The sequence below is a fragment of the Schistocerca nitens genome, chromosome 9 (genome assembly GCF_023898315.1).
Source record: "Schistocerca nitens isolate TAMUIC-IGC-003100 chromosome 9, iqSchNite1.1, whole genome shotgun sequence".
Classification (NCBI taxonomy): Eukaryota; Metazoa; Arthropoda; class Insecta; order Orthoptera; family Acrididae; genus Schistocerca; species Schistocerca nitens.
In genome coordinates this window covers 475,942,137-475,963,571 of record NC_064622.1, presented here as the reverse complement: position 1 = coordinate 475,963,571, position 21,435 = coordinate 475,942,137, and the positions used below count along the sequence as shown (strand labels likewise).

General features: G+C 46.3%; 2 protein-coding genes across 5 annotated transcripts in view; one reads left to right on the top strand and one right to left on the bottom strand.

Annotated features, from left to right (window-relative positions):
• Positions 1-9,720, bottom strand: part of LOC126203051 (uncharacterized) — a 34,404-nt gene extending 24,684 nt beyond the window's left edge. For all 4 annotated transcript variants that reach the window (XR_007540219.1, XM_049937289.1, XM_049937291.1 and 1 more), the window contains exon 1: positions 9,436-9,720. Coding sequence is in view for 3 of the 4 variants with exons in the window: in XM_049937289.1 (XP_049793246.1) it covers positions 9,436-9,687 (252 nt within the window). In the remaining variant the exon portion in view is untranslated. The remainder of the gene's footprint in view (positions 1-9,435) is intronic.
• LOC126203053 (copper-transporting ATPase 1) overlaps positions 1-21,435 on the top strand; it is a 569,185-nt gene that overhangs the window by 454,888 nt on the left and 92,862 nt on the right.

Genomic DNA, 21,435 nt, shown 5'->3' with positions numbered 1-21,435 from the left:
GACTTAAATCTATAATCGTTAACATTCCTGTTCTTCAGAAACACTTTCCTTGCCATTGCCTGTCTACATTTTATATCCTCTCTACTGTTCTGTCTTACCATACTGTCTCAGTAAAAATTACCCGGCGGATAAAGTTCTGAGCCTGCTCAGAAGTAAATGCTTATGTATGCTGGGACTGCCAGAAAATTTTAAGTTATCTGTCATAGGAATGATGATGTTCATTCGACACATGTCATTTTTAAGATACGGTTATAAGCAACCGTGGCAAAATTCATGTTCTTTTTGCAATGTTTTCAACAATGAAGGTCCATTTGCAAGTACATTTCTTGAATAGCCTATAATAGTAAAGAACGGGGAAACACGTCGATAGTTGTTGTGTACTACTTCGTGCACAACAGTAAGGAGAGGTGGGTTACAGAGTGGTGGGACAATTGTTGTCGTAGGGAAGCTGGGCAGGAGCAGAAATGTGACTTCGTAGGCTTTCCCGGCGTAGTAAGTCTAATCAACTCGATTCAGTATTTGGGCAATCCAACTGTTGGCGATCTTCAGGAGAATGCTGCATCTGCTGCTGAGTCCCATCCGAGAACTGATGCCGAGGCTGCAAATCGACATCCTATACAGGCCTCTGTACCGTACACGGCGCATGCGCCGCCCACTGCAGTTGCTGCCTTCAAGACTGGGGCGGGTGTCGCCGGTGTTCTGCGAAGGGCGGCGCTAACGACGTATTTGCACTCGGGGACGATTTTCGAACACTCTGACTGGCCACATTTTGCTTTGATGCGAGATAGTATAGGGTTCCACGTCCTGCTAAGAGGAAAGCCATTGTCTCTCTTAATCAAATTATCCGCCAACCTAATTTCAATCGACACTTTGTAAACACTGCTCCAATAATCGGAAGTATTCCGTTAGATTTCATCGCGGGTCCTTCGTTTAAGCAGCTAGCGCCGATTTTTCCGGCTGTTGTAGCCTCGTATGACTGCAGTGTCCAACGCACATGTACTGAACTATGCGAATCGAATGGCCGATGTAAGCCTTACCACATTCACACGGAATTTTATATATGCCACGCTTCCTAAGTTCCAAATCACCTTTCACACAGCCGAGTAGTGCCCCAATCTTGGAAGGTGGACGGAACAAATTCTTAAATGTTAAAAGTACTTGAAATTCTCCCAATGTTAAACGATATGTCCCAGCATTAGGAATGATGGGGACCCATCTATGCTCCTCTTCATGCACCTAAGGGGATGGTCCAAACTCCATAGCCTGACGACTCTGCTTCTCTGAGTATCCATTTTCCTTAAAAACAGCCATCAAATGTGCAAGTTCTTGGATTAAACCGTCCGCGTTGGGAATGGCATATGCTTTGCGTACCAGGGTCCTAAGGACGCCACTGCGTTGGTATGGTGGGTGCAGATACCGAATTTTGCGCCTCGGCTTTCGCTGGACACATGTCCGAGAGTACCATCTGGTTTTTTGTAAACCCTGACGTCCAAGAATGAACGTGGTAAATTTAATGCTGGGATGAAGACCGCTGAAGTGGTTGAGAGCATCACGTCCACGTGGCGAGACTGAAAAGGTATCATCTAGATACCTCCAGAAGCACCATGGTTGCAAAGCCGAAGTCCTCAGTGCCATATCCTCAAAGTCGTCCGTAAATAAATTGGTGACTGTGGGTGATAAAGGACTACCTGTACCTACTCTGCCATGTGATGGTTGCCAACACTTCCGGCTTTTTGGAACAGTCTTTATACAGAGACAACTAAATTAGGTCGGCGGCTAATTTGATCACTGGAGACAATGGCTTTCCTCTTAGCAGGACGTGGAACCCTATACTATCTCGCATCAAAGCAAAATGTTCTTCGGTGCGGCCGCTTCGAGTGCGATATATGGTTGCCGCTGGTGTTCTACTAAGGGCGGCGCCATCTGCCCGGTTTTGGAAAGCACCAGCTGTGGTGGGCAGCGCATGCGCCGTGTACGGTGCGGAGACCTACGAGGGCTATTTGGAAAGTAGTGAACGGTAAGTCGCGTAATGGAAACCACAGTGAAAATGAAAACTGTTCTATTTGCAACGGTTAGCGACACCTTCCAGCTACATCTCTACCCAGTCGCCGCTCAGACTTAGACATCTGGCGTAGCGTTGTACGAACTTGTCAGTTCCCTCGTTTTGGAAGACAGCCGCCAGTGCTTTTCGACAATTTTCTACTCTGGACTGCAGCTCGTTGTCTGTGTCAAAATATTGTCTTCATAACCAGCGGTTCATTTGAGCAGAGATGAACCTCAGGGGCAGCCAATTACGGGCTGTATTGTGGGTGATCAAACACGTCCCATCGAAAACGCTGCAGAAGCATTTTCATCGCCCCTGAAGAATGCGGCTGATAATTGTGTAGAACGAACCGCATGACAGTTATGTTATGTGGATTGCATAGCTTCAGGCGAAATCTTTCGCCAAGCCCTCATATTTGGCGGGAGACGCTGATTTGCAGCCATCTTTACGTTCTCACTGTGAGCTCAGAACTGAAAAGACGACATCACGCGATCGACGGGCATACTAGGCACAGTGTCCGACGCATCTGTGCAAAGCTTCATCAGGTTTTCACTGTATTTTCCATTTCGCGACCGATCGTTCATTACTTTCCGAATAACCCTCGTATGTAGGACGTCGATTTGCAGCCTTGGCGTCAGCTCTCGGCAGCAGAAGCAGCATGCTCCTGAAGATGGCGAACAGATGTATCGCCGAAATACTGAACAGAGTTGATTTTAGGATCCGGCAACAAACCAGAAGAGACTTTCAAGAAGCAGAAATGATTAAAGAACAAGTTAACACAACAAACAGAGGATTTGATTTACTTGTATTTCTCCAATGCCCAGACAGGGAAGTAGGGGTGATCCGCTGAATTACAGGCCCATATGCTAACGTCGATTTGCAGTAGTGTTTTGGAACATATACTGTATTCAAACATTATGAAGTACCTCTAAGAAAACGATTTATTGACACATAGCACGGTTTCAGAAAATATCGTCCTTGTGAAACACAACTAGCTCTTTATACTCATGAAGTGACAAGTGCTATCGACAGGGATGTCAAATTGATTCCATATTTTTAGATTTCCAGAAGGCTTTCGACACCGTTCCTCACAAGCGTCTTGTAACCAAACTGCGTGCCTACGGAGTATCGCCTCTGTTGTGCGACTGGATTCGCGATTTCCTATCAGAATGGTCACAGTTCGTAGTAATAGACGGAAAGTCATCGAGTAAAACAGAAGTAATATCCGGCGTTCCACAAGGAACTGTAATAGACCCTCTATTGTTCCTGATCTATATTAACGACGTAGGAGACAATCTGAGTAGCCTAGATTGTTTGCAGATGATGCTGTCATTCACCGTCTTTTAAAGTCATCAGATTATCAAAACGAATTGCAAAATGATTTAGATAAGATATCTGTATGGTGAGAAAAGTAGCAATTGACCCTGAATAAAGAAAAGGGTGAAGTTATTCACATGAGTGCTAAATGAAATCAGCTAAATTTCGATTACGCGATAAGTCGCACAAATCTGAAGGCTGTAACTTCAACTAAGTACTTAGGGATTACAGTTACAAATAACCTAAATTGGGACGATCACATAGATAATATTGTGGGTAGAGCAAACCAAAGACTGCGATTCATTGGCTGAACACCTAGAAGGTGCAACAGGTCTACTAAAGAGACTGCTTACACCACGCTTGACCGCCCTGTTCTGGAGTACTGCTGTGCGGTGTGGGATCCGCATCAGGTGGGACTGACGGATGACATCGAAAAACTACAAAGAAGGGCAGCTCGTTTTGTATTATCGCAAAATAGGGGAGATAGTGTCACAGACATGATACGTGAATTGGAGTGGCAATTATTAAAACAAAGGCGTTTTTCGTTGCGACGGGTTGTTCTCATGAAATTTCAATCACAAGTTTTCTGCTCCGATTGCAAAAACATTCTGTTGGCACCCACCTACATAGGGAGAAATGATCATCACGATAAAATAATAGAAATCAGGGCTCGCACAGAACAATTTAAGTGCTCGTTTTTCCCGCGTGCCGTTCGAGAGTGGAACGGTAGAGAGCCAGCTTGAAGGTAGTTCATTGAACCCTATGCCAGGCACTTTATTGTGACTAGCAGAGAAACCACGTAGATGTAGAGGCGAACAAAGACTCATTACAGATACTGCAGCTAGAAACAGAGTCCAGATATCAATGTCAACGGGAAGAGGTTCCAAGCGTGGGTGGGCTGAGCAGCTGCCGCCGGCTGTCCCGTATTCTGTAGGCAGAGGGCACTCTAGGTAGACAGCTGGCGGAGCTGTGCTTCAGCCGACTCGCACCATTGAGCCCGCTATAGGCCTCAAACGGAAACTTGCCTTCTGTTACCAAATTTGATGCACCGTGGGGTGGTAGTGATACGTGATAGCACATTATTATTATTATTATTATTATTTCTTTACTTTCTCAGACGTTAACTCTGGTTAAAAATGGAAAGTGACGCGGACCTTGATCAAGCGTCACTTCCTTTTAACTGTACGGTATATGTTATATTGCATTTAGGAACTTTCGGGTAATTGAACATGTATAAATAATTACAGATTTCTGTAGTTGTATATATAAGTTTGGATGTAGCTGTATTGCATTGATGTACTGGTGGATATTGTGTGGTATGACTCCTGTAGTTGATAGTATAATTGGTATAATGTCAACTTTATCCTGATGTTCTCCTGTATTCTTTTGTATATTTGTTGTATTGGGTATGGATATTTCGATTAGTTGTGTTAATTTCTTCTTTTTATTGGTGAGTATGATGTCAGGTTTGTTATGTGGCGTTGTTTTATCTGTTATAATGGTTCTGTTCCAGTATAATTTGTATTCATCATTCTCCAGTACATTTTGTGGTGCATACTTGTATGTAGGAACTTGTTGTTTTATAAGTTTATGTTGTAAGGCAAGCTGTTGATGTATTATTTTTGCGACATTGTCATGTCTTCTGGGGTATTCTGTATTTGCTAGTATTGTACATCCGCTTGTGATGTGATCTACTGTTTCTATTTGTTGTTTACAAAGTCTGCATTTATCTGTTGTGGTATTGGGAGTTTTAATAATATGCTTGCTGTAATACCTGGTGTTTATTGTTTGATCCTGTATTGCAATCATGAATCCTTCTCTCTCACTGTATATATTGCCTTTTCTTAGCCATGTGCTGGGTGCGTCTTGATCGATGTGTGGCTGTGTTAGATGATACGGGTGCTTGCCATGAAGTGTTTTCTTTTTCCAATTGACTTTCTTCGTATCTGTTGATGTTATGTGATCTAAAGGGTTGTAGAAGTGGTTATGAAATTGCAGTGGTGTAGCCGATGTATTTATATGAGTGATTGCCTTGTGTATTTTGCTAGTTTCTGCTCGTTCTAGAAAGAATTTTCTTAAATTGTCTACCTGTCCATAATGTAGGCTTTTTATGTCGATGTGTGGCTGTGTTTATTATTATTATTATTATTATTATTCCTCGGCTGTTGCCCGCGAAGCACATAACTCTGCATTGTGTGACTGAGGCTTCTGGCCTGCACGATTTATAGAGTCTGAGTAAAAGAGTGGACTCTTTGGTAAAGTGCTGAGCTCTTACCGGACAGCTGGCAGCATCATTGACATTCCTACAGAGTATTTTTGCGCTTTCCTGTGGAAAGATTTATACGCGTCAAATGAATGCGAAACAGGATAACGTAGAGAGGAAATATGTAATGTGGTGGGGGTGGCTGTACTGTGGTATTTCTGGTGGGCGAAGGTACGTACGTATTCTACACGAGTCACGTTTCTACCTCACTACATGTAACGGAAACATTATCACGACGTGTCGCGGACACGGGTGACATGTCCGTTAGCTCAATAGCTTCATTGGTTACAATGGCTCTGAGCACTATGCGACTCAACTTCTCAGGTCATCAGTCGCCTAGAACTGCTTAAACCTAACTAACCTAAGGACATCACACACATCCATGCCCGAGGCAGGATTCGAACCTGCGACCGTAGCGGTCGCTCGGCTCCAGACTGTAGCGACTAGAACCGCACGGCCACTCCGGCCGGCAAGAGATTCATTGCGAATGTTGTTAATACCTTCATTCACTCAGGTACGGTCATCTTCATGACGCATTTCGGTCAACAGAAAGCTGTCTAGTATGCCACTACCAACACGGAAATAAAACTAAGAGAAAAATAAAATGTTAAGAATGATAAAAAATCATGATTTGTGTGTGTGAAATCTTATGGGACTTACCTGCTAAGGTCATCAGTCCCGAAGCTTACACACTACTTAATCTAAATTATCCTAAGGACACACACACACACACACACACACACACACACACACACACACACACACACACACACACACACACACGCCCGAGGGAGGACTCGAACCTCCGCCGGGACCAGCCGCACAGTCCATAACTGCAGCGCCTGAGACCGCTCGGCTAATCCCGCGCGGCAAAAATCATGATTTGATCCAATGCTACAGCAAGTAACCTGTATTGTTGCGAGGTTGGAGTATTTATCAAACAGTTGTGACGCATACCCGGAAGATGTTTATCAGTAGCCCACTTATTCATCTGCGTGTTCATTATGCTTGTAACTGTTGTTACGTGTTTACTAATATGCCTCACTTTACACTATAATCTTTTATTAAATGAAATTTTCTTCTGAGTATGAACTTACATGGTTGAACGGACTTTGATGGTAGTAATGGTACTCGTCGCTTCTTGTTGGCTATAACATGGAGCACCTGCCACAAAGATATTTGCCTTTTTTCCAGACATTAGAAACAGTCCCTATGTCGCATTAATCATGCAGATATACTTGTAGAAGTTCGCTTGCTGTGCATGTGTTGTCATTGCAAATACCACATTGGGTCCAGTCCAGGCTGTCACTTCCGACGACCAAGACGCGGAATAGCCCCGGAACTCCGGTCCAAACTCAAACAGGGTGCAGCGTGAACACCCGAGAAACTGTTATGCACGATATCTTCCCCTTGAAACATCCGTACAATTCAAGATCCTGCTCCCTCTTCCCCCGCAAAAAAAGTGTGTAATGCCAACATACTGAAGTAAACTAGGATGTATATGTATAATTAACGTAGTGCTCCAACTGTTGGAAATCTCTGGCAGACCACGCATACATGTATCAACTCGTCAAAGTCAACTGTAGACCCTGCCATACAACGACTAAGTGGTCAAAGATAAGGACACGTTTCAGCTCACAGTAGCGCAGCTTTCTAATCCGCAATGCTATCACGGAAGGCGATCACCCATAATTACCTTCACGGGCCTCGCGAGGGTTTGCCACTGACGTCATTAAATTTATTGGCCGTGAGAAGGAGAAGCGAGGGAAAGTGCTGACGGAAAACGTGATTGAACGTACAAGAGTAACGCAAATGAGTAGGTCGGTTACGGCTGCAGGGGCACTTTGCTGAGTGGATACACACAGTGAGTCGTGCATGTACCGGATCTGGTAGAAATCGCTCTGGGCGTTTCAGAGTTACGGTTTTGGCCACCCCTTTTAAGCTCCACCCTCGTCCATATGGGCGCTAGGTGCGTTCTGCTGAAACACACCTTTTTGTTTTCGGGGTAGTTACTCATACGTGTGCCAAATTCGGTAAAAATTGCTTCAGGCGCTAAAGAGTGAAGCAGATATGTCACTGTGTTTGTGCCCCACCCCCAGGTGTCAAACGTTGTCAGTACTGTCTCCAATGAGGCTGGACGACCCAGAAAAATATGGCTCTGATACTAATATCGGTCGTTATCGACTACTTTTAAATGTCTGCTTTCACTCCACCTGTAGGGGAAGTAGGGATATAAACCCTTACAATATTTTTATACAAATAACAAAAAAATATACATATCGTAAAAATTGCTGCAGATGTTCGCATTACTCGTGTCATCTCCTTTTCAGCCCCACTTCGTAATATATGGCAGATAGATAATTCAGCGCTTCTTCCCAGATAGCGACATGTGTATCGAGTTTGTGTGAAATCGATCCAGTGGTTTTATGAGGAGATGTGTAACGCAGGTCCATTCAATGATTTTCATAAATATGTAGCTGGTTTAAGCATCCTAATTAAAGCAACTAGTGGTTAATTCAGACTAAACGTGAATTCAGCACGCATGACATTGTGAACAAATGTTCAGTTGTAGTGTTGTCGAACAAAAGTGCCGGTGCTGTGCCACAGCATTTGATGCTCAGAGGAGTAGTGTGTGGGAGTGCTCCACTAGTATGAATACTGGAGTGTCTGGTGCAACTACCTCGCCTCCCACGTTCTCGAGCTTAATCATGACGTTGCTGTCACCTTGGCGAGGTCTTCAGTTCACTTTGTCCTGTAACAAATGTAGCTGCATTGTTTACAAACTGTGGAATGATATTACCTCGTGTAAGTGTCCTCAGTGCGTCATGTCTATTACATGAGTAAGGGACAAATGTTGATGTCCATTTGTAGCTATAAGTAGAGGCAGATTGAAACCATGAAACGTCAGCATCGTAAGAAAAAAAACGTAACATTGATCGAGTAGTGATCAGCGATTGTGGAGCGTATGTGTAAGGTAAGTACATCATCGTAAGTTGCTGTTTAATCATGTCGAGTTAATTCGTATACAGGGTGGATATAGGAAAGCTTTATGTCTACAGTGGAAAAACTTGCGTTTTTTAATAGCTAAATAAAAGGACCCATCGACATGTCTAACCTCCCACAGGGAAACAGAAGAGACGAGTAAACGAGGGAGGAAAATAGCAAGGGATATATTGACCTATATAAATGAAAATGACATTCCGAAGAAAAAGAGAAAGCTGGAACTGTACACGAAGATCTATTCGGTTACAATGGCGTCGCCTTACTATGTGAGGTGCATGTAATGGTGTTTAGAAAAAATGGCTCTGAGCACTATGGGACTTAACATCTATGGTCATCAGTCCCCCAGAACTTAGAACTACTTAAACCTAACTAACCCAAGGACAGCACACAACACCCAGCCGTCACGAGGCAGAGAAAATCCCTGACCCCGCCGGGAATCGAACCCGGGAACCCGGGCGTGGCAAGCGAGAACGCTACCGCACGACCACGAGATGCGGGCTAATGGTGTTTAGAAGTTAGTCTGATTTTGTAGTTTAGTTTTCTGGTATTTTACTATCGCACTTTTCTTTAAACAGACCATCTGATGGTGACTTGGCACGAGATCGGAAACCAGTAGTGATAAATATCTGTGATCTGAAGCTGAAATATACAATGAAAAAATTATTTGCGAAGCGCAAGCGAAACGTCGTTCAGAGAAAGCCCAAACGACAGGGAGAAATAAGAAGCTAACGGTCCCGGAGCGCTTCAGGCTGCCACCGACAAAACCGCTGTATATTTATCAACAGCATCGGTGTTTACTGGCAGTCACCTTGACTTGTTCTCCTTCGTCGGCCTCCGAGTCGTCCAGGAACAGCAGCTCGCCGTCCTCGCACGGCCCTTTGGTGCCCAGCTTGTAACACACGTTGTCCTCAGGGTACAGGATGCGGTACTGGTCGACGCACTTCTTCTCCTGCTCGGACAGCTGCAGGCCCTGGCAGAGGCAGCAGGCGGCGAGTGCTGCAGCCGCGGCCGCCGCTAGCAGCAGCCGAGCGCCGGCAGCTCCTACCTCTCTCCTCGCCATCACGAACGCGACTGAAGTGCGGTGCCCGCTGCCCGTGCTGCTGTTTGACAGAAGAGCAGCGGCATTGCGGGGAGTGGGGGCACGGCTCGCGCATGCGCAGTCGCTCACGTCTGCGGTAAAGCTCCCGCTACGCGAGACGTTCCCGCGGCGGCAATTTGCGGGAAACCTCAGAACAAAAAATTATTTCCCGCAACAAATCACACCTTAATGTCCAGTTGTTGAGTATTACGATAGCATTTCGGCTTGAGCCTGCAATTATTTCGGCGTAACCTGTCATTAGTGCCGATCCTACATGACTCAAGTCAATCGCTTAGCTTGTTCACTACCTCGACAAACTGCGTCATAATTTTCAGCTAATGGTGTTATAAAACAGAGAAAACAAAATTAATATAAAACAACACGTTCGCCTATTTTGAACGTTGTCGTTGTTGCCTCTTCATGGCACGAGTCTTCAAACACCATAGGTGCAAGGAAGTTTTTCAGTCAGGCATACGTGATTATATGTGATGCCCTTAAATTTGTCGGAAGAGGCAAACTGGGAAGCAAATAATCTCGTTAAATACTGCGCTCCCGAAGCAAACCGCTCAATAAAGAGCGTTCAGGAGGAGGGCGAAACGTAACTAGATAGAAGCACACCCGAAGGCGTCGTTACTGGAGAATAGGTAATATTGCCGAACAGGGCACCGATACACAACTTCCTCGTTACACATGTTCGCCATTGTACATGTTCAGTATCGTACAAACGAGGAGAACACACGGCTAGTGCCATAACTGGATTTCTCAGAAACTTCGTTCGATGGAAGAGTGGTCAAAATAAGCTCAAAAGTATCTAGATACTCGACCGATTGTGAGAAAACGACGGTCAAAGTTTTCGATGTAATGTAGATGCCTTTTAGTGCGCAACAGTGTCAGCGGCAACGGTGGTGCAGCGGCTAGAGCCGCGGTGTCGCAACTTTGCGCCACATCTTCGAAACCCGATTATTTTTCATCGTCATTTTAATTACTTACTGTTTTTTTATTTATGTTCGCTTGGCCGTAGATCGGTACTACACGATTGTTTCTTGTGAAGTCAAGGGATACAAGGGCATTACATCTGCTTTCGCCGGCCGGAGTGGCCGAGCGGTTAAAGGCGCTACAGTCTGGAACCGCACGACCGCTACGGTCGCAGGTTCGAATCCTGCCTCGGGCATGGATGTGTGTGATGTCCTTAGGTTAGTTAGGTTTAAGTAGTTCTAAGTTCTAGGGGACTTATGACCACAGCAGTTGAGTCCCATAGTGCTCAGAGCCATTTGAACATCTGCTTTCACGTTCATTATATAATGTATGTGTTTACGGTATTTTCAGGGTTACAATCTTTTTAAATTCGCATATTTCATTCTTCATCAGTTCTTACATTAATTCTTATATTTTATTTATATGTTCGTCCTTCAGGAAGATTTGGTATATTCTCTTGGATGATACCGACCGTAGAAACATTCGAAACACTGAAATTCCACACACCATGAGCATCGCGCAGGGCCATGTTTGCCACTGTGACATCTCTTCGAGCGAATCTCTCAGGAAAGGAACGTCGTTGACATCGCTGAAGATATGACGGGTAGGCAAACCACGCGTAACACATCACCTTTTCGAAAACTGGCGCTTGCAGTTGAAAATGAATCAAGGCACACTACAGGAATTCCAGCAAAAACAATTTCGAATTGTTTTCTCATCCATTTATTGTTTTCATTTTAATTCATTCCTCAAATATACGATTCGTAGGCGAGTAAGAACAACTTTGTTCGAACATCCATTAGAAAACATTTTAGTAGAAGTTGTACTTATTTTGTAAAACGATAGTCCTCTTTCAACTGTTCATACATTCATATCCTTCCACATTTAGTGTTTCCCAAAGCGCAACGAGCAGACTAAAGACTAACGAAGAAAAAGACCGACACACCATAACACAATCTCGCCCGTGCTACAGTGCTGGCTCTACACGTGGTGGCAAGTAAAGTTCTCCAGCCATTCACCAAACCCTAAACCTTCCGTCGGATTGCTGCAGTGTATAGCGTTATTCATCGCTCCCGGATCACTCGTTTACAGTAACCCACTGTCCAGTGGCACCGGTCTTACTTAGCATTTCGGTGGCTTACGAGCTGCTGGAGCCCGTCCTCCTTAAACATCTCACGCACAGTCATTGTGCTATCAAGACTGTTGCAGCTCACAAGTGTTTCCTTTTGTCCATTTCGTGTGACTTACTTATTTATTTATTTTTACAGTGACTCGCTGCAATGCTCAGCTCCTGTCCGTTGGGTCATGAGGTCTGGCTGGTCGCAGTGCTTGGTGTGGCTGCGGTTGTTTCTTAGCGTTTCCGCTTCAGTCACATCACCAGCGATAGACTTGGGCAGTTTTAGAAGGTTTTAAATATTCCTGACTCGTTCATCACGGACGTGATACGCAATGATTTTTTTTTTTTGGGGGGGGGGGGGGGTTAGGGCGCAAAACATCTAAGGTGATAAGCGGCCAGTATAGAACCATAGAATGCTGGGACCGCGAGGGTAAAATACCGTTTCGAGTACAGAAAGGAACAAAAAGTAAATCTAAAACTTCAAGACGTTACGGAAGGGTATCTAAAAGACCTCGACAAGACACCGGAGTCACGAAGTAGAAATCAAATCTTTTATGTTAGCAGAAGAGCCAACACCGTGTTACGAGTGGAGGCCGAAATGCACGCGTTTTAGCTCACGCATGCTGGCGTGAGGTGGTGGTGGTTAGTGTTTAACGTCCCGTCCACAACGAGGTCATTAGAGACGGAGCGCAAGCTCGGGTTAGGGAAGGATTGGGAAGGAAATCGGCCGTGCCCTTTCAAAGGAACCATCCCGGCATTTGCCTGAAACGATTTAGGGAAATCACAGAAAACCTAAATCAGGATGGCCGGAGACGGGATTGAACCGTCGTCCTCCCGAATGCGAGTCCAGTGTGCTAACCACGCTGGCGTGAGGGGGGAAGAACTATACTAACGTGAGGTCTGGAACATGACAAGGAATGAGAATTCAGAAAGCGGACGTAATTAGTTTGATACTTAACTTTAATCCATTAATGATGAACGTCGCTCTTGACGGTATATGATTCACAATATTATCTGTTCAGAATTCATTCTAATTACTGAATATGGCGCCTGGCTAGGTCGTAGCAAATCACGTAGCTGAAGGCTATGCTAAACTGTCGTCTCTGCAAATGAGAGCGTATGTAGACAGTGAACCATCGCTAGCAAAGTCGGCTGTACAACTGGGGCGAGTGCTAGGAAGTCTCTCTAGAGCTGCCGTGTGGCGGCGCTCGGTCTGCAATCACTGATAGTGGCGACACGCGGGTCCGATGTATACTAACGGACCGCGGCCGATTTAAAGGCTACCACCTAGCGAGTGTGGTGTCTGGCGGCGACACCACAAAATCTCTTGTCATATTACTGCTTTTTAAAAAACTTAAAACGCGAGCCACAGTTCGCACGTCATCCGCTAAAATGTCCGGCAAAGCTGGCGGCAGCCCTACCCTGAGACGTGAGTAGCTAAAATAGGGGCAGACGATCAGGAAACGTCTGACTATTAATGGGTGGCTACAGAAAGGACAGCTGGGTGCAGGGTCGCCATTCAACAAGTGGCGGTGGCCGAAGCGGCGGTGCCCTATTCGCAACCGAGCTAACATTACTTCCTCACGGCGAGACGGCCGGGAGGAAGTCGATCAGGCTGTTGGGAGAGGTTTCACTTCTGAGTTTGTTCCCACGAAGGGAGCACAAATGGTCATGCCAAAGTGACGTGGTATGCCGATAGAGAAAAGTACGAATATCATGCGAGGGAACAGACTGAGAGGCGAGCTGACCGAGATAGACTACGGCCTTGGCTGCAGCATCAGCAGCGTCATTCCCAGGCACACCAACAGGGCCAGGAACCCACATGAACATCACTTGGGCTCCCCCATCCGGGAACAAATGGAGGCAGTCCTGGATCCGTAGAACGATGGGATCATCCAGACTGTGAAGAGCACTGAGGGCGTGTGAGCAGAGCACACAGCGAGTGAGCTGGTGCCTCTGGAAGTAGTGAACAGCCCGATAGAGGGCAAAAAGCTCTGCGGTAAAAAATGTGCACTGGTCGAGAAGCCGGTGTTGAAACTTCTCATCGCCGATGACAAAAGCACAGCCAACATCGTGGGCGGACTTGGCACCATCAGTGTACAAAAATATGCTATCGGCAAGTTGTGAGCGAATTCCGAGAAATTTGTAGCTGTAGGTAAACTTGGGAGTCGAATCCTTCGGGAACGAGCTGAGGTCAGAACGAACACAAACCTGTGTCAAAAGGCAAGGTGGTGATGGGCTCTCCCCCATTCGGAAAGTGGCAGGAAGTGTGAACTGCAGCCGCCGAAGCAGGTGACGAAAGCGGACGGCGGGAGGCCGCAGAGAAGAAACGTACATCTCGTACTGGCGGTCAAATATGTCAAAAAAAAGGATCAAAGGTTGGGTGGCCTGGAGGGAAGCCGACCGCATACCTACTGAGTAGGATGTCGCGCCGGTATGACGGTGGTGATTCACCGGCTTCTGCTTAGAGACTCTCAACAGAGCTAGTGCGGAAGACATCGGTGTGATACGCATATACTTGCCACATTGACACGGAATCTGGTACACGCCGCCCTTCCTCAAACCGAGCTCATCTTTGGCGCTCCCCACCAGTGCACGAGTTTTATTCGGAGGACAAAACACAGTTCCGACCCGGTGTTTCTTCAAAATGCGGGCAATTTTCCCCGAGAGTGCGCCTGTATATGGGATAAACGCAGTGTCTACCACCTCCCTCGTGATTTCATCCATCTCCACAGGTTGTGCTGTAGTGGGTGGGCGGAGCGCACGTTGAATCTGCCACTCTGAGTACCCATTTTTTCGAAATACAGTTCTCAGATGTTCCAATTCCTGGGGTAGACTCTCTGCGTCAGAGATAGTGCGCGCCCTATGTACTAGAGTTTTAAGCATCCCATTCCTCCGTATAAAACTCGTGCACTGGTAGGGAGCGCCAAAGATGACCTTGGTCTGAGGAAGGCCGGCGTGTACCAGATTCCGTGTCAATGTGGCAAGTCGTATATTGGTCAGACGATGCGTACCGTCGAGGATCGATGCCGTGAACACCAGAGGCACACTCGACTGATGTATCCGAGCAAGTCGGCGGTCGCTGAACATTGTTTGTCGGAAAATCACGTTATGGAGTATGAACGCACGAGACGTCGAGATACTGGGACAGCGTTGTTAGAGAGGCCATCGAAATTCGCACCAATGACGACCTCATAAACCGTGACTGTGGCTATAATCTTAGCAAGGCTTGGGAACCAACGATTGGGTAAATCGAGAGTAAATCGAGCAAACGTATAGTTGTGACGACCACGGCGGACAGAGCCATCACTCCGACGTCATCTCAGACGCCGTCGCAATCTGCTCCACCGCGCGACCGTGGCGCGGGGCGCAGACTGCGGAGTGAGCGCGCCGCGGGCGGAGGGTATTTAAATCGGCCGCCGCCGCGACCGAACCCAGTTCCCCCTGAGCAGCCATAGCGTACGGATCTCCGTGCCGGCACGTTCACAGGAGCTCAGTCCGTCAGTTCACCTGATGATGGCGACGTGTATGATCGCCGAAATATTGTGCCCGTTGGACACTGTAGACCGGCAGTACACCCGTGGATATTTTGATTATGAAATACGCCGGGAGAAACTCAGAATCACAACATATTTTCTTGTTTCTAGTTACATGTTGCACACAATATTCCAGTTTTTATTGGAAATATAAATTCTTCACTATCTATATTTTATAAAAGATTGTTAATAGAGGTTATTTAGATTGAGAAAACATAAATTTATTTCTAATTTTTGTCCTAAAAACTTAAATACTCTTTATTTGGACTGTGTCCATTGTTTCATGCCACAGATGAAGTGTTATACAGGCCAGAATGATAAGCGTAGTAGAAACATGGGAACAGTGATTCTCACGTCATCGAACACACCATAGAAATCGTGCATCATTACAGTTACCACCGTACCATTGCAAGATGAGCTGATCTGAAGCCAGGTTAAGGGGTTTGTCGCGAGAAATAACAAGACACTGAAGCTGCCAGACGTGCCGCAATTGATGCACGGAGCTTCGTCACACGTCACTGCCCAACGTTTGCGAGATACAGAACGACACGTCATAGAAGAAGAGAAAATGTGGCCCTTGGATGGCTTCGTGAATCCTGTTGTTGATCGACTCGTAATCAACGCAGCAGATGACCCTTCCAGTTTGAAATGTGTTTCTCGGATTCTGATACGGAAGGAGTTCAGAGATACCAGACGAGTGACTGTAAGTAGTACCTTCAGTGGCTTCAGTATTTGACTACACTCATGCTCATAAATTAAGGATAATTGCAGAATGTGGTGCCACAAAACTGGCGCTAATAGCATAGGCACACAGGGAACACACACGACACAGATCTGTAAGCCCACTGTATTGGTGATAAGTTGAGAAAACCGTCCCGAAACACATGTTCTACAAAATGCCACTGTTACCTGCGCATGTACCCTGACATCAATATGGGATATGTCCACCATGCACACACACACACACACACACACACACACACACACACACACACACACACACACACACACACACACAGGCCGCACAACGGGTTGACATACCCGGGATTAGGTGGTCGAGCAGCTGCTGAGGTATAGACTCCCATTCTTGCCCCAGTGCCTGTCGGAGCTCCTGAAGTGTCCTAGGGGTTTGAAAATGTGCAGCGATACGTCGACCGAGAGCACCCCAGACGCGCTCGATGGGGTTTAGATCTGAAGAACAGGCAGACCACTCAATTCGCCTGATATCTTCTGTTTCAAGGTGGGGCCGTGCGTTATCATCCTTCAGGAGGAAGGTGGGACCCACTGCACCCCTGAAAAGGCGGACATACTGGCGCAAAATGACGTCCCGATAAACCTGGCCTGTTACAGTTCCTCTGTGAAAGACATGCAGGGATGTACGTACACCAATCATAGTCCCACCCCCATATCATCAAACCACGACCTCCATACAGGTTCTTTTCAAGGACGTTAAGGGGTAGGTATCTGGTTCCTGGTTCACGCCAGATGAAAACCCGGCGAGAATCACTGTTCAGACTATACCCGGACTCGTCCGTGAACATAACCTGGGACCACTGTTCCAGTGACCATGTACTGTGTTCCTGACACCAGGCTTTACGGGCTTTCTTGTGACCATGGGTCAATGGAATGCACCTTTCAGGTCTCCGGGCTAATAAACCATGTCTGTTCAGTCGTCTGTAGACTGTATGTCTGGAGACAACTGCTCCAGTGGCTGCGGTAAGGTCCCCGATCAAGGCTACCTGCAGTATTCTGTGGCTATCTAACGGCACTCACGGTGAGACATCGGTCTTCTTGTGGTGTTGTACACTGTGGAAGTCCCGTACTGTAGCGCCTGGACACGTTTCCTGTCTGCTGGACTCGTTGCCATAATCTTGAGATCACACTTTGTGGCACACGGAGGGCCCGTGCTAAGACCTGCTGTGTTTGACCATCCTCCAATCGCCCTAGTGTTCTACCCCTCAATATGTGTGCTTTGAGCCATTTTCAACACAGTCACCATTAGCACAACTGAAAACGCCTGCACACTTACTCGCTGCATCGTACTCTGACATGCACCAACTCACCTCTGCGTATGTGGACTGCTGCCAGCGTCACCGTGCGACGACCGCAGGTCAAATGCACCGCATGGTCATACCCACAGGTGATTTAAACCCGCAAACCGGCCACCAGAGCGTTGTTTCACCATGTATCAGCATTATCCTTGATTTATGAGCACGAGTGTATATTATGAAATCCCTGAGACACGCTTTTGAGTCACTCATAACTCACGAAGAAAATAGGAATTTTCATCACTCATGTTTTTAATTACGATACTATGCTACCTAACAGCGAGAGCATGTTATGTTCTCCGTCTGGTCCCCTAAGAAGCGTGCGGTATTCCTAGATTTCTGCCGAATACTACTACAAATTAAATGACATTCGAACCTGTATGGTTTATCTGTTCGTCTCTGTTTATGTCTTAACTGCAACTGCATGCATCATTGCAAGTTAGTTGGACTAGCTGTCAAAGTTAAATGAGTCGGTAACGCTGTTATTCCCTATCATCGTTCAGTGGATGTCTGCGTAATGCACAGCATAAAACATTTCCCTGTTATCGTACTTGGCTGTACTTGAGACAGCTTGGCCTCGGCTCCACGTGAAATCCAATGAGATTTCAGCAACCGCGGAAGAATACATGGTGCAATGTTTATATCAGGTTTACTGTAATGACACACTCAGTGTAATTACTAGGTCCTAGAACAGTGGTTCCAACTCTGGGGTAATTACCTCCTGAGGGGTAAAATAACATTTTCTCAGGGTAAAAACTAAATGATTCGGTTATCTTTCACTCACAGAACTAAATTATTTTCAAATACTCTGATTACGTGAGTTATCAATAATCACTTTTTCTCAATTAGTCACATTAATGCAATGGAGTTCACAGATTCCTCGCATAGTCCACACACACACACACACACACACACACACACACACACACACACACACACACACACACACACGTTGCGCTTTGTCCCACTGATGATACAAGTGAGACATATACTTAACAAATGCTAAATATTTCAAGAAAATCTCTTCTCCAAGTTGTAAATAGTAACTGCAGCAGTCCAGAAACTGCTTCATTACTCCCTCCGAGATAGATAAATGAATTAATAGACAGCACGACATAGCAGTAATTACGTAACGGCCACTTTAGTGCTGTGCACTTATTATTATTATTATTATTTAGACACAAAGCATTAAAGCGTGAACTCGTCCAATTTCTGTCACTTCAGAAATAAGGAGTGCAGCAATCAACTGAGGTATACACAGTAAGTATAGTGCACACATCTGAACGTATTAGATTTTAAATGGTGCTGCAGCGTACAAGTCAAGCAGATGCCGGCAGGGAAGTAGGTTTCGTAGCACTTCATCTACACATAAATACATACTCCGCAATCCACCATACGGTGCGTGGCGGAGGGTACCTCGTACCACAACTAGCATCTCTCCCTGTTCCACACCCAAACGGAAGGAGGGAAAAATGACTGCCTATATGCCTCTGTACGAGCCCTAATCTCTCTTATCTTATCTTTGTGGTCTTTCCGCGAAATATAAGTTGGCGGCAGTAAAATTGTAGTGCAGTCAGCCTCAAATGCTGGTTCTCTAAATTTCCTCAGTAGCGATTCATAGCGATTCACGAAAAGAACGCCTCCTTTCCTCCAGAGACTCCCACCTGCGTTCCTGAAGCATTTCCGTAACACTCGCGTGATGATGAAACCTACCAGTAACAAATCTAGCAGCCCGCCTCTGAATTGCTTCTATGTTCTCCCTCAATCCGACTTGATAGGGATCCCAAACGCTCGAGCAGTACTCAAGAATAGGTCGTATTAGTGTTTTATAAGCGGTCTCCTTTACAGATGAACCACATCTTCCCAAAATTCTACCAATGCACCGAAGACGACTATCCGCCTTCGCCGCAACTGCCATCACATGCTTGTCCCACTTCATATCGCTCTGCAATGTTACGCCCAAATATTTAAGCGACGTGACTGTGTCACGCGCTACACTACATTACGGGATTCTTTTTCCTATTCATCTGCATTAATTTAAATTTATCTATATTTACAGTTAGCTGCCATTCTTTACACCAATCACAAATCCTGTCCAAGTCGTATCCTCCTACAGTCACTCAACGACAACACCTTCCCGTACACCACAGCATCATGAGCAAACAGCCGCACATTGCTATCCACCCTATCCAAAAGATCATGTATGTAGATAGAAAACAACAGCGGACCTACCACACTTCCATGGGGCACTCCAGATGATACCCTAACCTCCGATGAACACTCACCATCGAGGACAACGTACTGGGTTCTATTACTTAAGAAGTCTTCGAGCCACTCATAGCCGGCCGCGGTGGTCTAGCGGTTCTGGCGCTGCAGTCCGGAACCGCGGGACTGCTACGGTCGCAGGTTCGAATCCTGCCTCGGGCATGGGTGTGTGTGATGTCCTTAGGTTAGTTAGGTTTAAGTAGTTCTAAGTTCTAGGGGACTTATGACCTAAGATGTTGAGTCCCATAGTGCTCAGAGCCATTTGAGCCACTCATATTTGGCAGCCAATCCCATATGCTCGTAGCTTAGGAGTCTGTAGTGGGGCACCGAGTCAAACGCTTTCCGGAAGTAAATGAATATGGCATCCGTCTGATACCCTTCATCCATGATTCTCAAGATATCATGTGAAAAAAGGGCGAGTTGCGTTTCGCAGGAGCGATGCTTTCTTCATTCATTCTAACACACACACACACACACACACACACACACACACACACACACACACTAAATATCATCCATGTTCCATGATTTTAAAAATAAGTGTTCTAAGAAAAGTCTTTCATTCTGCAGTTTAGGCCGTTCAGTATGTCCGCCGCCGCCGCCGCCGCCGTTCTCCGTATGTACTCTGCTCTGATTCACTCAGTGCTCTTCAGAGCCTCGGAGCTCCATATCCGGTCCATCCCTCGGTGCAACGGATCCAGCAATCCCTCCATTCTTTTGCTGATGATGGCTCTCCTGTCAGCTTTATGTGGGTTCCAGGCCGTGTAGGAGTGCCTGGGAATGAGGCTGGTGATGCTGCGGCCAAGGCTGCAGTCCTCCTGCCTCGGCCAGCCTCCCTTTGTGTCCCATCGCCTGACATTAGTGGGGGTTGTTTGTAAGAGGTTTGTGTCATTATGGTGGGATAGTTGGTCGTCACTTCAAGAAAATAAGCTCCGTGCCATAAAACCGTTCCCAACAGCTTGGACCACGTCCTCCCGACCATCTCGGCGAGAGGAGGTCCTTTTGGCCAGGTTGCGGATTGGGCATTGCCGGTTTAGCCACCGCTACCTGCTATCCGGTGACCCCGCCCCGCAGTGCCCTTGCGGTCATGCATTGACAGTGCGCCGTGTTTTATTGTCGTGTCTCCGTTTTCAAAAATGGTTCAAATGGCTCTGAGCACTATGGGACTCAACTGCTGTGGTTATCAGTCCCCTAGAACTTAGAACTGCTTAAACCTAGCTAACCTAAGGACATCACACACATCCATGCCCGAGGCAGGATTCGAACCTGCGACCGTAGCAGTCCCACGGTTCCCGACTGCGCGCCTAGAACCGCGAGACCACCGCGGCCGGCCTGTCTCCGTTTTAATCAATCTCGTGTTGTGCTGTCTCTGCCATCTACTTTACAGGAAATTTTGGCTGATGACGCTCGAGCAGCTGCTCGTGTTCTTCATTTTATTACTTTAACGGACTTGTCCAAAGACATCTAACTCTTTTAATTATTTTATCTGCGTCTTTCTAAGAACTTTCTGGTCTCTCTCCCCCCACCCTTGATTTTTACCAGATTATATGTGCACTTACATTTGTGACTGGGCGCTAATGACCTTAGCAGTTGAGCGCCAGAAAACCCCACAAAAAAAAAAAAAAAAAAAACAAACTGCAGTTTAGTAAGTTGGTGGTAATGTAGTGGAGGGCGTGAGGGCAACAGACAGCAGAGGAGGTACTAGATAATGTGTGACTGCACTCAGGGCTAATGGTCTAACAAGGGAACCTCCCCATCGCACCCCCCTCAGATTTAGTTATAAGTTGGC